The 21,354-nt window shown below is 40.9% G+C and overlaps 1 protein-coding gene across 2 annotated transcripts in view; it reads right to left on the minus strand.

The window, feature by feature from the left end:
• CFAP58 (cilia and flagella associated protein 58) overlaps positions 1-21,354 on the minus strand; it is a 124,351-nt gene that overhangs the window by 54,335 nt on the left and 48,662 nt on the right. For both annotated transcript variants that reach the window (XM_064373894.1, XM_012439310.2), the window contains exons 10-11: positions 6,967-7,128; positions 5,405-5,551 (exon numbers count right to left, since the gene is read on the minus strand). In XM_064373894.1, coding sequence (XP_064229964.1) covers positions 5,405-5,551; positions 6,967-7,128 — 309 coding nt within the window. The remainder of the gene's footprint in view (positions 1-5,404; positions 5,552-6,966; positions 7,129-21,354) is intronic.

A 21,354-nucleotide genomic window follows, 5' to 3' on the forward strand; every position in this document is an offset into this window, starting at 1 on the left:
AGCTCAGACCTGAATCTGGCCCCTAAACTTATAAGAAATTCATAGGAATTATGGAGAAAGGGTGCCATGGATTGTTAAGTTTCAAAAGGACAATTTGTCTCATCAAAGTGCACATTCACTTCTATTCCACAAGTTTGTTGGTGACCTACCATATCCAAGTCATGATACTAGTCATTTGCATAGCTACTCCTATGTCATTTAATGCAATTACAGAGACAAAAGCAAGTAACGTGACCAAGGTCATGGTACTATTAAACAGCAGATTAGAGATTCCAACCCAGATCTTTTGGTTCCAAAGCCTATGCTCCTTCTACTGTCACCACCCAAGAGTTCTAAATCAAATAGAGAAGATAAGCAAGACTTGAGGGATTCGCCATCCATTGAAGATGATGAATAACCGACAACAGTGTGAAAATGCTATCTACCTATGTGAAAAGTATACACATAAAGGAGTTTATATTTCTGCCTGGGGTTTAGAGGGAAGAACCAGCTAGGTCCCTGGCAGTTGACGGATATTGACAACATGGAGGGGTATGTGTTGTGGGAGCAGGGCATTCAACAGTCAGGCTTGTGGGAACAAAGGCGTGCAAACTATAAAGTACCTGATGTGTTCACCAGACAGTGAAACAGCCAATATGGCTGAATTCAAGAGGTAGGTAGGGAATAGCTGGAGGTAAGGCTCACAAACAGCTAAGCCACACAGGGAAGGGCTTTGTGTGCCATGCATTATATAGGGTATGCAGTGGGGGAACTAGAGTTATGTACATTACAGGAGAGAAAAATATGCCTTTGAGAGGTTCCATGCCCAACTGGGATAGACAAGGGGTATCACAGACCAGGTCAGCACAAGAAGCAGCAAATGAGGAGAAAGAGCTCTGCTTTCCCCCATGATGGAATCAGAAGGAAGATGATGAGACAATACTAAGGTTTCAACTTGTCGATGGCTTGCAAGTTGGCAAAGAGTAATCATTTTTACCTTCAAGTAAGTATTTGGATACCCACCTACCCAGAATGGCACCAAGATGATGGAAAAACTCATACTTTTAAGTGCCTTTGAACCAACCCAACTTTAATTAAGGTCGGTCTCTATCCCATGAAAACCAAAAGTCATTAATTCTACACCTCGGACTTGTCCAAACAGTAGAAGATACTGTGTACCTAGTAATAGATGTGAAATGTCACAAACTGAATGCAACCAGCTACTGTAAAACCAAGGGTTTCTTTTATGACATTTTGTTTGTTCATTCATGAAATATGTTCTGATCTAGGGATAAGCAAAAGGAAATACTTATTGAGAAAAGATCTCATCTAGTATTTACCACTTGGGGGATTGTCTGTTAGGAACGAGAGCAAAGAGCCAGGTTTTCTGTTTCTGTAATCATTTAAGATGACAGCAAAGACAGCAATAAAATACCTGTTTGGCTCATGCTTTCTTTAATAAAACTTTTATTTTCCCAGATGTGCAACATTCACTTCCCTGTTCTTAAGTGCCAAAAGCTGATCAGAATCCATCAGCAGAACAAAATGAAACCCCTGTTATATTAAAATGCAATCAACAGTGTGTAAAAGTATCTGTCTGAAACGTAAAACCACTCGTGGATTTGGCATCACTAGGTACTTTTTTCATAATATATCAAAATTCTGAGGGGTCTCCTTATGTCATAAATTTATGGGCTGTAAACAAGATGTGGCATTAGACGTCGGCAGCAAATGTTAACATCAACAAAATACCTTGGGTCTAATGCATTTAGCAGTTATAAATCTGAGCCATCTCACCCAGGAAGGATGGCAACAACCACTATGCATCCAAAAGCTCATCAAGCAAAGCCCTAGGTGGGACCTGAGGTTCCTGCACCTATCCAAGTGTTACTGGTGGCATAAAGTTGTAATGAGATGGCAGGACACAGCCTTTACTCACTGCTTCCACAATGATACAATTTTGCAATAAACATTACAGATTATCTGTAACCAGATTTGGCTATGGGATAAATCATATCTTAAGAGTCATACTTGCAGAATTTCTGACATTCATACATGATCTCAACAAGTTTCACAGAAATCATCTGTTTAAACGTAGCAAAACAAATAATATCACCTGAAGTCCTCTAGCCATGAGAATAATTAGGCGCTCTCTCTCTCTCTGTCTCTCTCTCTCTCTCTCTCTCTCTCTCTCTCTCTCTCTCTCTCTCTCTCATGGATGACAGCTCCCTATCCATGGCATGCTACAGAGTCCACTAAGTAACAGAATATGGTACCCTGAAGCCAGACCCTAATATGGTGCTGAGCTTTGGACATAGAGAATTTGCTGCTGAATTATTCACCAAGAATCAAAGTACTGTCAGATACATGTCAGATGATTGGAAAGTGACGAGACAGAATCAGGGGCTTGTTAGGACTGGATGGCAGACACTCCAAATGAGATGGCTCTTTCAGTGCTGATGAAACAAGACTGGGACAGAATGAGCAGATGAATGCAGACACAGCAACGTCTACAGAGAACTATTGACATTCTGTCATAACCATAATGTGCTGACAGTGTACAGGATCCTGAAGTGTCAGTGGAGCCTGGTAGCCACAGAAAAAGTAAAAGAAACATGGAAGGAGATTTGTCTGCTGAAGGGGCTGAATGAAGATGAGGATGACCTACTAAGGACAGTCGTTTGTCTGTCAGCTTGGAGAAGTTGTAAATTGGGTTGTCCTATCCAAGGGTATCTCACAGGCTACCTAGCAGGCGAGGGCTTGCCCCTCCGGGAGGGATTATGTACCCACATAGCTTCGTACAACTCACAATAATAAGATAAATGTCTCTTGGAGCAAAGTTACTGGAAAATCTGCCCTTTCCCTCGGGGTTTTGGTTGGCAGATTTTAGAAGCATGAAATCCTAGGACCTGTGTGAAATGTGATTCATTCTTAGGCTAAAAAAGTCAAGAGGCAGGCCGGGCGCGGTGGTTCATGCCTGTAATCCCAGCACTTTGGGAGGCCGAGGAGGGTGGATCACGAGGTCAAGAGATCGAGACTATCCCGGTCAACATGGTGAAAACCCCGTCTCTACTAAAAATACAAAAAATTAGCTGGGCATGGTGGCGCATGCCTGTAATCCCAGCTACTCAGGAGGCTGAGGCAGGAGAAGTGCCTGAACCCAGGAGGCGGAGGTTGCGGTGAGCCGAGATCGCGCCATTGCACTCCAGCCTGGATAACAAGAGCGAAACTCCGTCTCAAAAAAAAAAAAGTCAAGAGGCTAAAACTCAACATTTGAGCTGTCATATTTTTCTAGAGATGTCAAATGAGCTTAATGATAGGCCAAAATTATCCAGTCGGAGCACCATTGCAAGTCACCCTTGGATAGTCTGAAATAATAAATCAGGCAGGCCTCTCTCTCTCTGCCCCTCATTCTTGCCTTCATGAGAAATGCTGGGAGAAAGGGCATCCTAGTTCCACAGTAAGTCTGAAGCAATCATCTTCCTATAATCAATGACCCAAAGCCATCCAGACCTGGGATTCTCTCCATTTGGAGCAGTCTCTGGAGCAGAAGCCTTTTAATCATCCTTCATGTTGACCAGATGCCAAATCTGCTGGCCCAGGTCCAAATGATACAGGACCCTATTACCCTGTATTTTATTTTATTATGACCCTTCTTTGGAGCTTTATGTGTAAATACCTGATAGCAGAGGCCATAAATGAAACAAATATTAGCCAAAGTCAAGCTCTGAGGAATTAGGAATCATTGATATTTTGTATAAGACATTTGTTCTAAAGCAGGATTTTGTAGAAGGCCATTAGTTCCACCTTGGTCCCCATTATGGAGTAATTATTAATTTTTCGAATAGAGTATTACTAGGGAAAGTAAGAGATGAGACCCAATGCCACCCTTTAAAGGGAAAGATGATGCACCAGATGGATTACACTGAGCCTTGCTAACACAGTCCACAGCACTCATGGGTGAAGCAATGTTTAAAATAAGATTCTTCTGATTTATTCAGCAATAAATAAACCCCATCCTACTACAAGCTCCACAGTGGAATGAACTGTTTTCTATAAAACTCTGCTTTCAAACAAGGAGTATAAGGGCAAAGATGCAGGATATTTTCCAATTTTAGAAAATATATGTATATTTCTTTACATATATAAAAACATTTAATGCAGAATCTTCTTTTTCTAGCATAAGCTGGAGTGAGGGAGATGAATGTCTGAGACAGGTAAATATATCAGTTACAGTATCTTTTTTTGTACATGCTCTTTTGTTACAGTTTAATCTTTCTCAAACAAAATGAGCTTTAAGTTAGGTTGTAGTAGTTCTATTTCCATGAAAACCTATCATTAACTTGACAAAACTCATTATCAAACCCTAGTGCCTATTTCAATCTACGGCATCTTAGAATCTAGGAAATATGGCATTAAACTGCCCAACACTAGATATACGTTTTCAAGACAGTGACTATCTTTGAAAGGTAGTATGTACAGAAACCAAGGTAACCAATCTCTAATTTGCTGTAAAGTTTCTGCAAATGTCTCTAAAGCACCCATGAGTATTCTGCACATATATTTTCATAACAAAAGTGGCATTATTCTCTTGGAAGTTCTTTTTTTAATCCTTGCTCAAACGGATTGGAATGGAAATCTATTGGATTGGATAGGAAAAAGAAAAGCACATTAGGTTTAGTGATGTGCATAGTAAAACATATTCAGTTAGAGGATTTGAAATGGCATAATTATTTGCTATGTATTCCCGGAAAGAGTCCTTATGTTAGTAGACATACAATATTCCAAATTAGTGGATTTTTAAGGGCATGTCTTAGTAAGATATATGAAGACAGAGATGTCCCTGGAAGAGCAGCTGCAGAGTTCTTAGACCCACAGAGGTAAAGTGAACTACAAACCTGGTCAAGAACAAACCAAATGAGAATAGAGCTCTAACACCCAGTTGATAAGACTGCAGATAGAAAAATCACATGCACACCAAGTAAAAAACAGAGGGATAAAGCATTCACCTTATAGAAGGCCCAGGGAGGAGTCTGGGAAGGTTGGGTGTGAGCACAATGGTTGGACTTGGTTGTGAATGCAGAGGGATTGTAAGTTCAAGGACTTCTTGGCACTGCCAACCTGCTAGGTTCTCTCCCACTGATGTATGATAGCCAGCCTAAATGAAAGGGGTGTGTCTGCATCTCCACCACTCCCCTCCCCCATTCTACCTAGCAGCGCTACCTGTAAGGAGCACTGACCTAGAGATGGTAGAGCTCATTCTCCTGGTGCCCAGTGCACTTGGTTTGGGTAATTAGACCCTGTGACCACAGGCAGGGCAGGCGTGGTTGTTCTCCCTGCCCCTTGCTGCCTTCAGTGAGACTGGAGGCTGCCTCAAATGGGCTGATGAACTACTGATCCTTCACTTTTACTATGAGGTCAATACCTTCAATGTTTCCTTTTCCTTTTCTATTCGCTGCTGTTCCAGGTGCAGTTTCACAAGTGCGGACTCTTTGGCAGAGATTTCTTCTTTCAGCTGATCTACCTGATGGGTCATAATCTTTAACTTTCTCTTCATTTCTGTTATTTCATCCTAACAAAATGAAAGGAGAAATGTTTGAAAGTGAATTAGATGCCGGGCGCGGTGTCTCATGCCTGTAATCCTAGCACTTTGGGAGGCTGAGGTGGGTGGATCACCTGAGGTCAGGAGTTCAAGACCAGCCTGGCCATCATGGTGAAACCCCATCTTAAAAAAAAAAAAAAAAAAAAGAAAGTGAATTAGACATCATTGTCCCTATGGAAGTTCAATATATATTTAAGAGCTTTTTTTTTTTTTTGAGACGGAGTCTCGCTCTGTTGCCAGGCTGGAGTGCACTAGTGGTGCAATCTCAGCTCACTGCAATCTCCACCTCCTGGGTTCAAGCAATTCTCCTGCCTCAGCCTCCCGAGTAGCTGGGACTACAGGTGTGCTCCACCATGCCCAGCTAATTTTTATATTTTTAGTAGAGGCGGTGTTTCACCATGTTGGCCAGGATGGTCTAGATCTCTTGACCTTGTGATCCACCCGCCTCAGCCTCCCAAAGTGCTGGGGTTACAGGCGTGAGACACTGCACCTGGTCATATTTAAGAGCTTTTAAGGGACACCCTCTCAAAATGATGGTCTCTTGATCAATTACAACTGGGCTATTCCTTTGTCTCTAGTGCCCATCAACCTCAAAGTACTTCATAGTATTAACTCTCAAAATATTTTCATGAGATACATACAAAATATGCAAAATGAACATCACACACACACACACACACACACACACACACACCCCTTATTCCTCATTTTATGAAAGAAATTGGAAGCAAAACAAACATTATAACTAAAAGATTTTGAAGCTAAGCTCTGGAATTCAAGAGTATGCTGCTGCCCTCTGAGTCACGGTAGCTATTAGCAGTTTTAAAAATTAGAAAGAGAGCCAGGCACAGTGGCTCATACCTGTAATCCCAGCACTTGGGGAGGCCAAGACAGGTGGATTGCTTGAGGTCAGGAGTTCAAGACCAGCTTAGCCAACATGGTGAAAACCCTGTCTACTGAAAATACAAAAATTAGCCAGGCATGGTGGCGCACACTTGTAATCCCAGCTACTCGGGAGACTGAGGCAGGAGAATCACTTGAACCCAGGAGGTGGGGGTTGCAGTGAGCCGAGATCGCGTCACTGTACTCCAGCCTGGGTGACAGAGGGAGACCCCGTCTCAAAAAAAGAAAAAAAGTAGAAGGAGGAAAATAATAATTCTACATAACAATTAAAAGTAGGACCATGATCTCCACATTCTATTAAGATGTGTCATTTCCATTTCAAATAACCTGATAGTTTTGCATAAATTGGTCTTCTTTTCAGGTGAATTCCATGAGATTTTTTTTTTTTATCTAGTCTAAATGTTGCCATTAGGGTAACAGAAACTATTTTAAATGCAGGGTAAAAATAAATTAAAATGTAAGGATATAAATATATTATTTACCCGAGCCTCAACCAGATTTTTGCTGTACAGATTCCTGTCTGATCTCACAGCTTCATACAGGTTCTGTTGCTGTTTTAACTTAATCTCTGATTCAGCTATTTTTTTCCTGTAGTCAAAAATCTGTGTTTCACGAACTTTTATGTCTTCCATGTTCATGAGGACCTGGAGGAGAAAGAAGTATATGAATGTGGTTACATAGCCCATCTGTGCTTATCAGTTGAGGACAAATGGAGTTGTTATCTAAGGGTAGCTGGTAGAGATGCCAGTAATCAGAAAATCTGACAGTGGCTATAATCACTGCAGTACAACACAGAAATTCAGTCCAACTGATTAGGGGCAAACATGCATTTTATCTATAGGAGAGTTCTGCTCAAGTATAAAGGCTTAACACAGTTATTTTGTGATCACAAGAAAGAAAAAAAAAAAAACAGAAGAAATTCTTTCAATTCTGAAAACCTCTCCTGACCACCCTACCCATGAAAAAGGGGGGAAAAAGTCACAGGCTTAAACAGATCTTAACACAAAGCACTAAGAAAGATAAGAGATAACCTAGCTGTTTGGCCACATTGGTTGCTTATAAAGTTAACCATGAGAAAGAAAAATGGTCTTTGAACCTTGATAGCAATCATAACACTATCTTGCCAATGTCAAACTCACTCCATCAAGGGAACTGAAAAGGACTTCATAAAAATGCACTCTACTGTGCACGAACTACTTCCAGGAAAGGTGGGATGGAAGAACTACTGCCTCCTTTTTGCAAGGATGAAAAACCAACACCTGAAATTCCACCATGAGTCGATACCGCTCAACAAGCCATGCACACAGTAGCAATGATGTCATCATGACTCTCCACTGCAATGTCCACAGAAATTCCTTTTTTAAAGACAAACTCCTTTTAAAAGTCCTTAAGAAGAAAAATTTTCACAAAGAAATATGATTAAATCAAGGAAACTACAGTGTAAATAACAGCTAGAGCACATAAAGAGAAAATTCTTAAGAAAATTTCGCTGTTTCTTGGTGTTCCCTTAATTAATGGTTGCAATGAGAGGACACAAAGCAATGTGACAGAGCATGGAGGAAATGAGGACACACATGAAGAAACAGGGCCATGGAAGGGTCCTCTGAGGAAGCAACAGTTTACCTAGAATAAAAGGTGGAAAAGGACCTCTTAGACCTCTGCCATCTGATACTCACCATGACTCAAGTGTGGGCTACTTGTGAGCGACATGTTCCCAAATTATTGCACTTACAAGAATCTGTTTTTTCCACTTGTAGAATTATCATCCCAGAAAATACATAAATGAGAAGCCTGGTTCTATTCTTTCCTCATCAAAGTTAATGATGGCTATTATTTAAAATATTTATCCTTCATATATTTAAATAAGCACCTTTCAAAAATTTTTTACAGGTGCCTAAGGAGGGGTGGGATTGAATTTTAGTAAATGTCTTGCAACGTATGTAATTTTGTACTGTTCTTTCTTATTGGATCAACTGATTTGACAAACCTAGTAATATATTTTTCCTCTTAAAAATATTTTAATTTCTTTATATACAGTTCCATGTACCATAATTTAAAATAAATTCATAAATGTGAAATATACATTTATTTTCCTTATTTACTTGGACTTTCTCCCTTCAACATCAGCCCCTCTTCTACATGAAACAAAACTAGGTTAACAATCTACTATGTACCCCTCTATATTTTTCACTGGATTCTTCATATTCTACTCAGGTCTATAGGCTAATTATAATAGCTAATATTCATCAGTTACTCTCTATGTACCTGACATTTTGCATGCATTAGCTCCTTTAATCTCTCAAAAATCCTCTAAGATATGTACTGTTATTGCCCCCAATTTTACAAAGAAAGAAACAGATCAAAGTAAGCCATATTCACAAAGTTATTTAATGAGTAAATAGATAACTACACAGATTTGTTTCTTTTCTGTTTTGCTTTTTTGGGGTTTGTTTTTATTTTTTAGTCAAATGGGATCTTATTATAATTACTCTTACACACTTTGCTTTTTATCATTGAACAATACCTTGTAGAGATCATCATTCTAATTCTTTCTCTTTAAAGGTTGCATAACATCCTACAGTGTGAGTGTGCCATCATAATTTAATTCTTCTCCACTGGTGGGCATTAACTTTGTTCCACTTTTTTGCCACTCTGGACCATGCTGCAGAAAACATTTTGTATGTGTATTCTTATGCACTTGTGCTTTTATTTCTGTGGGATGGATTCCCAGGAGTGGAATAGCTGGCTCAAAAGACATACATATTTTCTACTTTAATAGATATTGCTAGATTGCTTTCCAAAATGGCTGTAACACTTTGCATTTCCACACCACTGGCAATAGCTTTATTAATAGAAAACTATCCTTGCAGCTTCAGGATGAACCCTCTTTGGTCATACTGGATGATTCCTTTAATGTACTGTTGAATTTGGTTTGCTGGAATTTCATTTAGGATTCTGCATACATTTTCCCAAGTGATCTAGGCCTATATCTTTCTTTTTAGTTTTATTTTGATCTCAAAGTTTCTGTTGGTTTCATAAAGTAAACGGAGAACATTTCTGTTCATTCATTCATTCACTCCCCCATTTATTCATTCACTCAATGAACATGTGCCGAGGACCTATCTTTGGCAGGCACTGTAAAATCATGTGTGACAGAAAAAGAATAAGACACACTCCCTACCCTCAAGTTCACTTGTAGGGAGTGACTTCACCATAGAATGGATAATCAAGGAATGGATACAACCTACAACCAGTAAACTGAGATATGCTGCAACTGTTATGGGAGAATCTAAGACAGAAAGGATAATGGTTAATAGATTGAAAATACTTTGAACAGCATTATTAGCATTCAGAATATCAAGCAGTATGTTAGAGAAAAGAAGAAAATTGTTCAATCACTTGGAGAGATGTTAGAACAAGAATAATTTTTTGCACAGACAGAATAATGCCCCAGAGAAAGGAGGTAGCCGAGGGCTTATCTTTTGGAGCATCAAACTAGCATGGTCTATCTTTCTGTACACAACAGTGCACAAAAGTCACAGACTTGCTTCTGGATTCTTGAAGCTGGGAGTATTAAGAACCCATCATGACACCAAGAAGATAAAAGGAATTGAAGTTAAATGACAATGAAAAAATTTGCATATTCTATTCAGGTCTGAATAATAATAATAATAGCTAATATTCATCAGTTACTTTCTATGTACTGACATTCAGTTACTTTCTATGTACTTGACATGTATTCGCTCCTTTAATCTCTCAAAAATTCTCTAAGAAATGTACTATTACTGCTTCCAGTTTTACAAAGAAGGAAACAGATCAAAATAATAGTCACAAACTTATTCAATGAGTAAATAGATAACTATACAGATTTGTTTTCTGTTTTGCTTTTTAAGTACTTAGCATATAGTAATTTAATCATTTAATAGATATTAAGAGGTTATTATAATAGTTTACATTATGTCATGTTACATAATACTAGGGGATAGTGAATCTAGGGGAAAAGGCAATTTACAAGCAATGTGTTTCTAAGTGTTGGGACTCGGCTTATTTTTATGGAAAGCATTCAGGCCAAAGTCATGCAGAATTTCAAATCCTGAAAATTCATAAAGTGTATGGGTGTTAAGTGGTAGCCAAACCTCTTGTCAGCAAGCTGCCCCCATTAGAAGTGGTATATCAGAGACACAGGCTGCCAGCTGTGGGGCTGGAGCTTAATTAATATACACTTTGAGATACCTCAAACCAACTCATGAGATAAATCACATCCAAATGTAGAAAGTTTTATTACAGCCAGAGAATTGGAGCTCCTAGCACTCCCAGGCTTCAGAGGAGTCCAGAAAATGCTTACAGTGCACGACAGAAGTACACTCTCAGTTTACAGCCTACTCCTTTCCTTCTCTGTTAAAACAACCTGTCAATAGAAATAAGAGTGAGATAGAAATCAATAACGCATACAGGAAAACTGCAGCGTAGCCAAAACATCACATAGACGGAGGTGGGATTAGAAAGTAGGTCATTGCATTTGGAACCCCTTAACGTACATTTGATGAAATATCAGTACAATAAACTTCTCAAATAAGTTTTTCTGACTTGATGTCAATGGTTTGAATGCTGACAATGCTTTTACCTTCATAATGAAACTGAAAAACTCACTCTGCAAAAATAAAAAACATCTATGTGCCCAGGCCTGTGAAATGTTGAGTCTTCCCTATTTTTCTTGCTTTGTTATTTTATCCTCTATCGTGAATTTAGGGAGCCATATCTATGGCTTTGATTCATTTTTATAACATTATATTATGAATGGGGGATATAATAATATCTATCTCACAGGGCTATTATGAAGATTTAAGTGAGAGAACATACATTTGTGCCATCATATAAGTACTTAGCATATAGTAATTTAATCATTTAATATATGTTAACAGATTATTATGATAGTTTACTGTCAGGCCTCCATGTGCAAGCCCGGACCCAGAAAGTCTGAAGTCCTGCCTGACTCCCCGATCACTCCCAACCACCCCGCCTGCATTCGCCATTATCCCTGATCACCCAGAGGAGCTTCCCCGCAACAAATGTTAAGCTTCTCTCCCCACCCTGCCGTCTTAACTGTTATTATGATAATGTGAATACTCCTCACCCCACCCTGCCATCTTAACTGTTCTTGCTCTGTGAATATCCCTCCACCCCACCCTATCATCTTAACTACTCTTATGCCTTACTCTACCCGTTCCACCCTCCACCTCCCCGACCCCTGCCATTGTAACTGAACTTATGATAATGTATACTCCTTGCCCCTATCCCCATCACTGTAATTGATTTTGCTCTGTAACACTACTGCCCACCCCAAACCTATAAAACCAACTGCTATCCCACCACCCTTTGCTGACGCCCTTTTCGGCCTCAGCCCACCTGCACCCGGGTGAATAAACAGCCATGTTGCTCACACAAAGCCTGTTTGGAAGATCTCTTTATTAAATGCATTTAATATTTGGTACTATTGGACTCAAATAACATTTATATTATGTCATGTTACATAATACTAGTACTTTAAAAAGTTAATTCGATTTTCCTACGCATCAAATCCTGTTCTGCAGGAAAAGTAACGATATGAAGCATGCTTCTTTTATTATGACACAAAAAGCTTATAATTTGTGTTCCCTTGATTCCTCTCCCGGGTTCTGCCCAATTACAGAGGCTCTGTATAAAATTCAAATTAACATCAAAGAAACAGGAGCTTTATTTCATTATGAAGATATCTATCTAGTGGACAATATTTCTTTAAACAATTTTTGCTTTCTTTGCTTGCATTCAGTCCTTGAAAGCACATTATTATTCATTTTCTGGAACCTCTGTCCTGAAGAGCTTTGCTTGACACTCTTATAGGCCAATGAGCAAAGAGCTAGGAAATTTGTTGTTAGGGTTATGTTGCAAAAGAATGTTTTTTGGCACGTAAAATGTCCGGGAGGTGATTGCCAGAAGTTTAATATTTGGAATGAAAAAGCAGGAGGATCCTAAAATGAGGCAAGTGCATGATGTGAAAAATGTTCCGCAGATGTAATAAGTTCAGAAAGATGTAATAAGTTCCGCAGATGTAATAATTAACTAGGAATGGTTTTATCTAGAACATGTAAAAGTTCAGAAAGCAGGAAATATGATAGACCACAACTTATCATGCTATTCCTCATTCCTCTCAATTTATCTGAATAGTAAAATTTAGAGTGCAGCAAAGGAAAATCATGAGGATAAAAAGTGCTGTAATCCTGGGGTAGATCATCTTACGGTTCAAGAAACGTTCACTCTCTCCCATTGTCTCACAGCCTAATGGGAGGAGTGCATTTCCCCGTGCTGTTGATATTAGCCTTGGTCATGTGACTCACTACAGCCAATGGGAGGTCAGAACATTAGACAAGTAGAGACACATGAAATGTGCTCATATGCGTGGCTTTCTCTTTTTCCTTTCTTTCCCCATGAAAAGAACATGCACCTGGAGGATAAGAAACATGTGGTTCAGAACTGAGCCCAACCCACGGCCTGGAGCCAAGTCTAGGCAAGCCCAGGTTAGGTCAGCTGAATCTCTGCCAGCTGTAGTATGTGAATAAGAAGAAAAGGCTTGTTTCTGTATCCCACTGAGATGTTGTGGCTACTTATCATGCACCATTATTACGGCAAATGTTGACTGAGACAAGTACATAAGAAAAGGTTTGGGATTCTGAGCCATCTAGTTCAGGCACAAAAGGGGATCGTCTTTCTCACTGGCAAATGCCAAGCTAAATTAATACAATGTAATGTGGGACTTTAACATCTTCGAATTCACTTTTCTTTCTCTAAGCAAGAAACAAGAAGGCAAATGTTGATGCTGTTTTGCAGCTCGGAAGGAAGAAGAGACCAGGCCTGGAAGTCACTCACAGCTAAAAATGCCAAAGATAATTCAGGTAAGATCGTCCATCGTGATAATATGTTTCACATGAATTTAAAGAAAGGGCAGACCCATAGTCATAAATAAATATATTATTAGAAAATAATATAGATACTTAAAGGTGAGTCTCTGACTAGTTAGCTCAGATGTCTATTATGCTTTCCATTCTTATTCCAAAAAATATGAGTATTTACTAGTAAGCAAGCAATATGAAGAACTCAAAATTGAGTAAGACTCACCCATGAGAAGCCAGTATGTAGAATAGAGGCAGACATGCAAACAGCAGTTAAGTGCACACAGGCAATCTCAACTGCCAGAGGGGAACCAAGTACAGAGGAACTGGAGATCACTTTTAATAAAGCTCCATGGAAAAGGTGGAATTTTATTTGGTCCCTGAAGGAAAGGCAAGGTGGTGTTAATATTGTTTATTTCAGCTGCGTGCAGTGGCTCATGCCTGTAATCCCAGCATTTTGGGAGGCCGAGGCGGGTGGATCATGAGGTCAAGAGATCGAGACCATCCTGGCCAACATGGTGAAACGCCATCTCTCCCAAAAATACAAATATTATCTGGGTTGTGGCGCATGCCTATAGTGCCAGCTGCTCAGGAGGCTGAGGCAGGAGAATTGCTTGAACCTGGGAGGCGGAGGTTGCAGTGAGTGGAGATTGCACCACTGCACTCCAGCCTGGCAACAAAGCGAGACTGTATCTCAGAAAAAAAAAAAGAATTGTTTATTTCCTTTTTAAAATCAGGATACTAAAGTAATACATATCCGTTTTACTTTTCATTTTTATTTTTTATTTTTTTAGACAGAGTTTTGCTCTTGTCACCCAGGCTGGAGTGCATTGGCGCTATCTCAGCTCACTGCAACCTAAGCCTCCCACATTCAAACAATTCACCTGCCTCAGTCTCCCGAGTAGCTGGGATTACAGGTGCACACCACCACCCCAGCTAATTTTCATATTTTTAGTAGAGACGGGGTTTCTCCATGTTGGCCAGGCTGGTCTTGAACTCCTGACCTCAGGTGATCCACCTGCCTTGGCCTCCCAAAGTGCTAGGATTACAGGCGACAGCCACTGTGCACAGCCCATCCATTTTAGACTACTTAAAAAATACAAAGAGGGGGAAGGGGCAAATTAAAACAATTTGTATCCTTATCACCCAAAGATAACCACTATTAATATGTTAATATAGTTCCTTCCACTCATTTTCCTATTAAAACAAAAAAGGGCAACTAGGTATCTGCTTTTTCTTCTTCCCTAAATTCTCACAGAGAACTTTTTTTCATTATTGTAGATGAAACACACTCACAAAAGGACTTTCCTCTAGGGCAAGTCTATGGAGCGTCTCCTGTCGCTGATTTTGCCTGGAACATGGTCAGCCTATACAGTTCTTTCTTCATCTCCAGAAAATGTTTTCCCACTACATCCTTGATTGGGGGTTCAGTTCCATCATCAGAAAACAACTCTCTGTAGGCTGGTCTCTATTCTTTGTCTTCTCTCTTATCTTCTTTATATCATTACCTAGAGGGTTTTTTTATCTGCATTCTAAGAGAAATCTTCAAGTTTGCACTCCACTAATCACATTTTCTTTTTTTTTTTGGACAGAGTTTTGCTCTTGTTACCCAGGCTGAAGTGCAATGGCGCGATCTCGGCTCACCGAAACCTCCATCTCCTGGGTTCAAGCAATTCTCCTGCCTCAGCCTCCCGAGTAGCTGGGACTACAAGCGTGTGCCACCATGCCCAGCTAATTTTTGTATTTTTAGTAGAGACGGAGTTTCACCATGTTGACCAGGATGGTCTCGATCTCTCGACCTTGTGATCCACCCGTCTCGGCCTCCCAAAGTGCTGGGATTATAGGCCCGGCCTCTTTTTTCTTTCTTTCTTTCTTTTTTTAAGAGACAGAGTCTCACTCTGTTGTCCAGGCTGGAGTGCAGTGGCATGATCATAGCTCACTCAGCCTCAAACTTCTGGGCTCAAGAGAGCCTCCTGCCTCTGCCTCACAAGTAGCTAGGACTAGAGGAGCACACCACCGACTCCTGTGGGAAATTGTCTGTTTTTATTTTTGTAGGGACCAGGTCTCCCATGTTACCCAGGCTGGTCTTGAACGCCTGGCCTCAAGGGATCCTCCTGCCTCAGCCTCCCAAAGTGCTAAGATTACAGGCATGAGCCACCACACCTGGCATGATTCCAGTTTCCACAACATCAGTTCTGTTCTTTACTAACTTCAGTGTGGATTTTAAATCTGCCCTTATTTTGTTTTTTGTTTTTATACAATTGATCCATATTCTGTCCAACGGTTCCTTTTTATTTCATCTTCGCTTTTTCCTAGAGGTAATACCATGTTGGATTTCTAACTCAGGTGATAGTCCTGTACCCTACTGGGGTCACCTTGTGCTTGACAACAACAGCAAGTCTAGACTTTCCATATTCTGTATGCTGGGAAGCCTCAAAACCCTCTAATATCTCCAAGAATTCTTGGAGGAATTGTATTTCTTCTACTTGCTGTGGCTCTGGTTCGCTGTTGCCATAGCATTCTAGATTCTCGGGTGCATCTTGTCTCTTGCACATACTGTCCTTTTTCTGGGATGTGTCACCTCACACCCTCATCACCCCATGCCTGCGCCCCCAAAGTGCAATCACAACTGCAGGGTTGATGTAACAGATTTGTCACAGGAAGTTTGAAGAACAGAGCACAGTGAGGAACTTAAAATCAAATACTGGACATCACCATTCTCAGCAATTCCTTCGTCATTCTTATCTCTGGGAACTCCTCACTTCCAGCAGAACCCAGCCTACTGCCTTGATGCTGACATTGTCTGTCCTCCTCTCCCATTCTTCCCCATCTCCTCCCCATTTCCTGCTCACCACCCACTCCTCCTTTCCCACTTCCTGTTACTTTTCGCACATGACTGTGTTTCACTCTGGTTCATGGGACCTCACCTTTCAAACCAAGGCAAGTATCCATGTATTTTGCCAAATGAAGACTGTTCCTCCCATTAGGGGAAACTTGGCACCAGGTTTTACGTATTTATACTCTTTGAAGGAAGCCAAACCTTTTCTCTGCATTTTATTCTATTAGGTTAAGAACCTTATGAAATCACTGATAGTCAATTGTTTTTTATTTACAGAAAAAAAAAAAAAAGACAATTTCAAAGGGTCCAACCTAAAGATCTTGCCATAGAAGAATTTTCAGAGCCAGACCTTTACCCTGGGGCTCCTAGAAGCCATTCTCTTTCTTTGGTTCTCAGCCATGTTTTCCCATAGGCTTCATTAAGCTGCTTTTTCTTTATCCATTCATGAGTAAGACAGAATTTACTGCAACCTAAGAACAATGCCACTAAGGTGAAGGGGTTTATGTAAGGCCGGTTGCCCCACCGGGAGCTCGGACGCACCCCCTCCCCGCCAGGCAAGCTCAGACGAGCTCGGGCAAGCTCAGACATGCTCAGACATGTTCCCTTCTCGCATGCCCACACAGCCTGACCTTCCCTTAAAAAGCCCAGTATGCAAACAAGGTGCTGCAACCCTAGCCTCTTTCTAGCCAATAGCAGCCAAGTCTTTCTAACCAATAGCAGCCAAGTCTTTCTGGCCAATAGCAGCCGAGCCTTTCTAGCCAATGGCAGCCGAGTAATTCTAACCAACGGCAAGCCAAGTCCTAGCTGAAGCCTTGTAATTCTACCCAGTGACAGTCTTGCTCTCCCACAACCAATCGAGCTACTTCACTCCCTCTGAAACCCATGTCCTAGAGGAGTCTGTGCGACTTCTCTGGCCCCTCCTGTCGGACCGCAGAACCTCACCCAGGAGCCTGAATAAATTCCTTCGCATTGGATTATTTTCGTGCTGGCCTCAGTTTCTTCGTTTTATCCTTGGCGAGAATAGACCTTACAGTTTACATTTGCCCAGCTCTTAGTACCCTAGGGTGGTGGCAGATCCACTTTCAGATCTACAGCTGGAAACGCAGTGACGTGCCGAGTCCCAGTCCACCTCCAACTTCTAATGTTCTTTAGTGGTATTGGAGGAGCCAAATTAGGTATGCTGCCAATCCTTTTTGTATGCGCACAAACAAAACTGGAGACAAATTCTACAAATAATTTTACATTGTCTTTCTCAGATTCATATTATAAACATGTTCCTATCTTTAAAAATAATTTGCAAACACATGGTTTTAACAGCTACATAATACTATGTTGAATAAATGTAACATGATTTATTTAACCTTTTGGGGCTGATTCCTAGTTCTTGTTATTATAAATCATGTTTTGAAAAATATTCTTTCATATAAATCTCTCCATTTCTTATTTTTCCTTAAATTCAGTTTTTCCTTAAAATATTCTTTCATATGAGTCTCTTCATTTCTTATTTTTCCTTAGATTCAGTTTTTCCTTAAATTTTCCTTGGAACAATGTATACTCACTTTAGAAGTTGATGAAAATGTCAGTTTCATTACATCTTCCCCAGCCGTTGGTATTATTTCTAAATGCCTCATAAATAGAATGCACATAAGGAAGCCTTTTGTTTGCAAGAATGAGGGGGTGTGTGTGTGTGTGTGTGTGTGTGTGTGTGTGTGTGTGTGTTGGGCAGTAAAGAAAGAAATATGAGGAGTGGACAAAGAGACATACATATCCTTAAGAAGTCCAGAGATGGCACAAGTTGCTGTAGCAACTAATATATGCTGTCGGGGTTAAGCAAGACACAGAAAAATTGTAGGTGATAAGTAATATTTTAAGAACTTGTATTTAAGTTATTCAGGTGAGACATAATGTGCAGTTAAATATCAGAACTTGTGAAAAACAGTTAACAGCAAAACTTGGTATCTGAATCTCTCTTTTATGAGGAAGCCAAGAAAAATATACAATCCTATATTAAAATCAGTAGTAGCATTCTTTTTACCCCTTATCATCTATCCGTTTGTTTAACAAATACTTTTTTGGTGTCTCTCATGTGCCAGGATGCTAGAAATAAAGAAATGAATGAAATAAAGTCCTTGCCCCCAAGAGTTCACTATTAAATAGATAAAACAAATATGCAAATAAATAATTACAATATAGATTGATAATCATCATTCCAGCGACATTAACAAATCCATAAAGTAGGAAGTGACAAGCTCTGCCCATAATAAACCAGAGGAGGCTTGACCTGAGCATTTCAGTTAGGTCTTGAAGGGTGAATAGGAATGTGCCATGCAGAAAAAGGAAAGAACTTTCCACAGAGAACAAAGAGCTCAGACTCTATCACATTAGGGCAGAGTATCCCAACTGCTGTGCCTTGCATGGGTTTCAGGTGTGTGCTAAAATACTGATTTCACTCTACCCACAGGATGGCCAGGTGGGACCTGGGCAGCTGGCATCCTTGGATTGGTCCCCTCCAGCCCCAAACAGCTTCATCTCCTTGTTCACATGTACTACTGACATATGTATTAGTACATTTTCATAGTGCTGTAAAGAACTTCCCTGTGACTGGGTAATTCATAAAGGAAAAAGATTTAATTGACTCCCAGTTCCGCATGGCTGGGGAGGCCTCAGGAAACTTACAATCATGGTGGATTGTAAGTTCACAAGTCAGCAGGAAAATGGAAGAATGAAGGAGGAATTTCCAAACACTTAAAAAACCAACAGCTCAACTGAGAACTCACTCACATCACAAGAACAGCCTAGGGAAAACTCCATGATCCAATTACCTCCCTCCCTTGACATGTGGGGATTACAATTCAAGATGAGATTTGGGTAGAGACACGGAGCCAACCCTTATCAACATGTAATTTTTTACATGTGCTGCGATGTGAAAAGTGTTCGGAAGCCCTGCCCCAGGGAGAGGTGACAGAGGTTTATAACCAGAGTAATAATGAAACCACACTGGAATTTTTAAGAGTTAGCTCTGATGGTAGTGTGATGACAGCTGGGAACGGAGAGAAACTGCTTATCAGGAAGAAGAAACTGGAGCTGCAACAGACGACATTATATGTTCAAATATATTTGCTGCCTTACCCTATAGGGCCCCTCCCTAAGGAGGACCACACTCCTGCCCAGGCTGTCCGGCACAGCCCTGTGACTTGTGTAGCCAGTGGAATATCAGTGGGTAGGATCTGTGCCCTTCCCTTGTCAGCAGAGGCTCGGAAGCACCCTGAGGGTCCACTATTTCACCCTTTTCCTTTGTCCAGAGGCCAGGGCATCCCACCAGAGTCAGCCTGGAAAGAAGAGGACATAAAGCAGGGATGCAGCTGACCTGCAAAGGCCATTTATGGGAGCAAAACATGAATCTTTATTGCTGCGAACCACTAAGGTTTGAAGGTTATTTGTTCAGTGTAAACTGATGAATACAGAAGCTAATGTGCAAGTCCAAGCTCAAGAATACTAATGTCTAAACGGACAACGATGTCCTTAAGTCAGTAAACTAATCAGTGGCACTCCTAAGATAGTTAAGTCAGAAGAGAACTATGCTCTGCTCCAATAGCTCCCAATCATGGGCTTGAGAATCCCTTGGGAATCACTGTCCTGCAGAGCTAGACAAAGCAAAGGCACTGGTGCTCCAGCAGCCCTTCTGAAAGCGTCTCCCCGGCACTGATTTAGTCTAAGGGGGAAGAAGCTGGTTTCCTATTAGCAAAGCTTCTTTCCCACTTTCTGTATTTATGTAATACAAATATTGGCTGTCCCCTTGTCACCTTCTTTGAGATTTCACTCTAAAGAGAAAATAATGTGTAAGCATGCAGGAGCATTGGTAAGCACTGCAGAATGTAACCTGAATTTCATTGAGGAGATGGAAGAGAGGGCTTACCTTGCATAACAGATCACATCTTGCTAGGGGGAAAAGAGGTGATTAAAAGAGTCTTTTCTCCCAAACTCTCTTCTCAGCCTAATAACTAAAACTTTTCTCCATTTCCCAGACTCCCATGCCATTCCCAGACCACTCCTCCATGCCATCTATGAATGCATTAAAGAGAGTACTATTTTAACCACTCATGCTTAATGCAGGCAATTCACTAAGACAACTGGCTAAAATGAAATCCAAGTCTCCAAAGCCATTCTTGGAGATATATATCCTTTAGCCTTCTCTCTCCTAAGCAGTTTATAAGAAGCAGGCATCTAGAACTTAGCTCCCCAGTGTGTGGATTCCCTCCAGTGGTTTTTGGTTTTTGTTTTGAGACAGGGTCTCACTCTGTGGCTCAGGCTGGAGCGCAGTGCTGCAACCACAGCTCACTGTAGCCTCCACTTCCGGGCTCAAGCATTCCTCCCACCTCAGCCCTCCAAGTAGTTGGGACCATAGGAATGCACCACCACGCCCAATTCATTTTTGTATTTTTTTGTAAAGACAGGATTTCACCATGTTGTTCAGGCTAGTCTCAAACTCCTGGCCTCAAGCTATCCACCCCCTTGGCCTCCCAGAGTGCTGGGATTACAGATGTGAGCCATTGTGGCCAGCTCACAATAGTTGTTTTTCCTTTTTATTTATTTATTTTTTAGTAGAGACAGGGTCTCGCTGTGTTGCCCAGGCTGCTCATGAGCTCCTGGCCTCAAGCAGTCCTCCTGCCTCAGCTTCCAAAGTGCTGGGATTGTAGGAGTTCACGATAGTTTCAGAATTTAAAAAATGCTCTTTGAATATATGACACACCTAGCAGATGCAGTAGTTGCTCACATCTTAACCTGAGGTCACTTAATTAGATGCTTTTCTCCTAACAACAAGTTGGAATCCTTCCTCTAAGGAAACAAGATTCAGTGACAGATGGTGGGTGGGTGCAGAGACTGGAGAGTTGAGAGATGATGATGCTGGCAGCCCTGGTGTCGGCCCAGGGATGCTGCACAGCAGGACAACAGGGAAAAGGGAGAACCCAGAAGTTGGAAGAGGGCCCTGGAAAGTAGAAATCAGAGAGCACCAAGCATAAACATTGTCCTTTTCACAATGTGGCCCAGGATCAGCTCGGAAACAGCTTATATTTCTTCCACGTCATTCCTCCCGAATCTTCACA

This window comes from Aotus nancymaae, unplaced genomic scaffold, assembly GCF_030222135.1.
Source record: "Aotus nancymaae isolate 86718 unplaced genomic scaffold, 86718_ANA_hifiasm-v0.15.2.pri h1tg000010l, whole genome shotgun sequence".
In the NCBI taxonomy this organism is placed as follows: Eukaryota; Metazoa; Chordata; class Mammalia; order Primates; family Aotidae; genus Aotus; species Aotus nancymaae.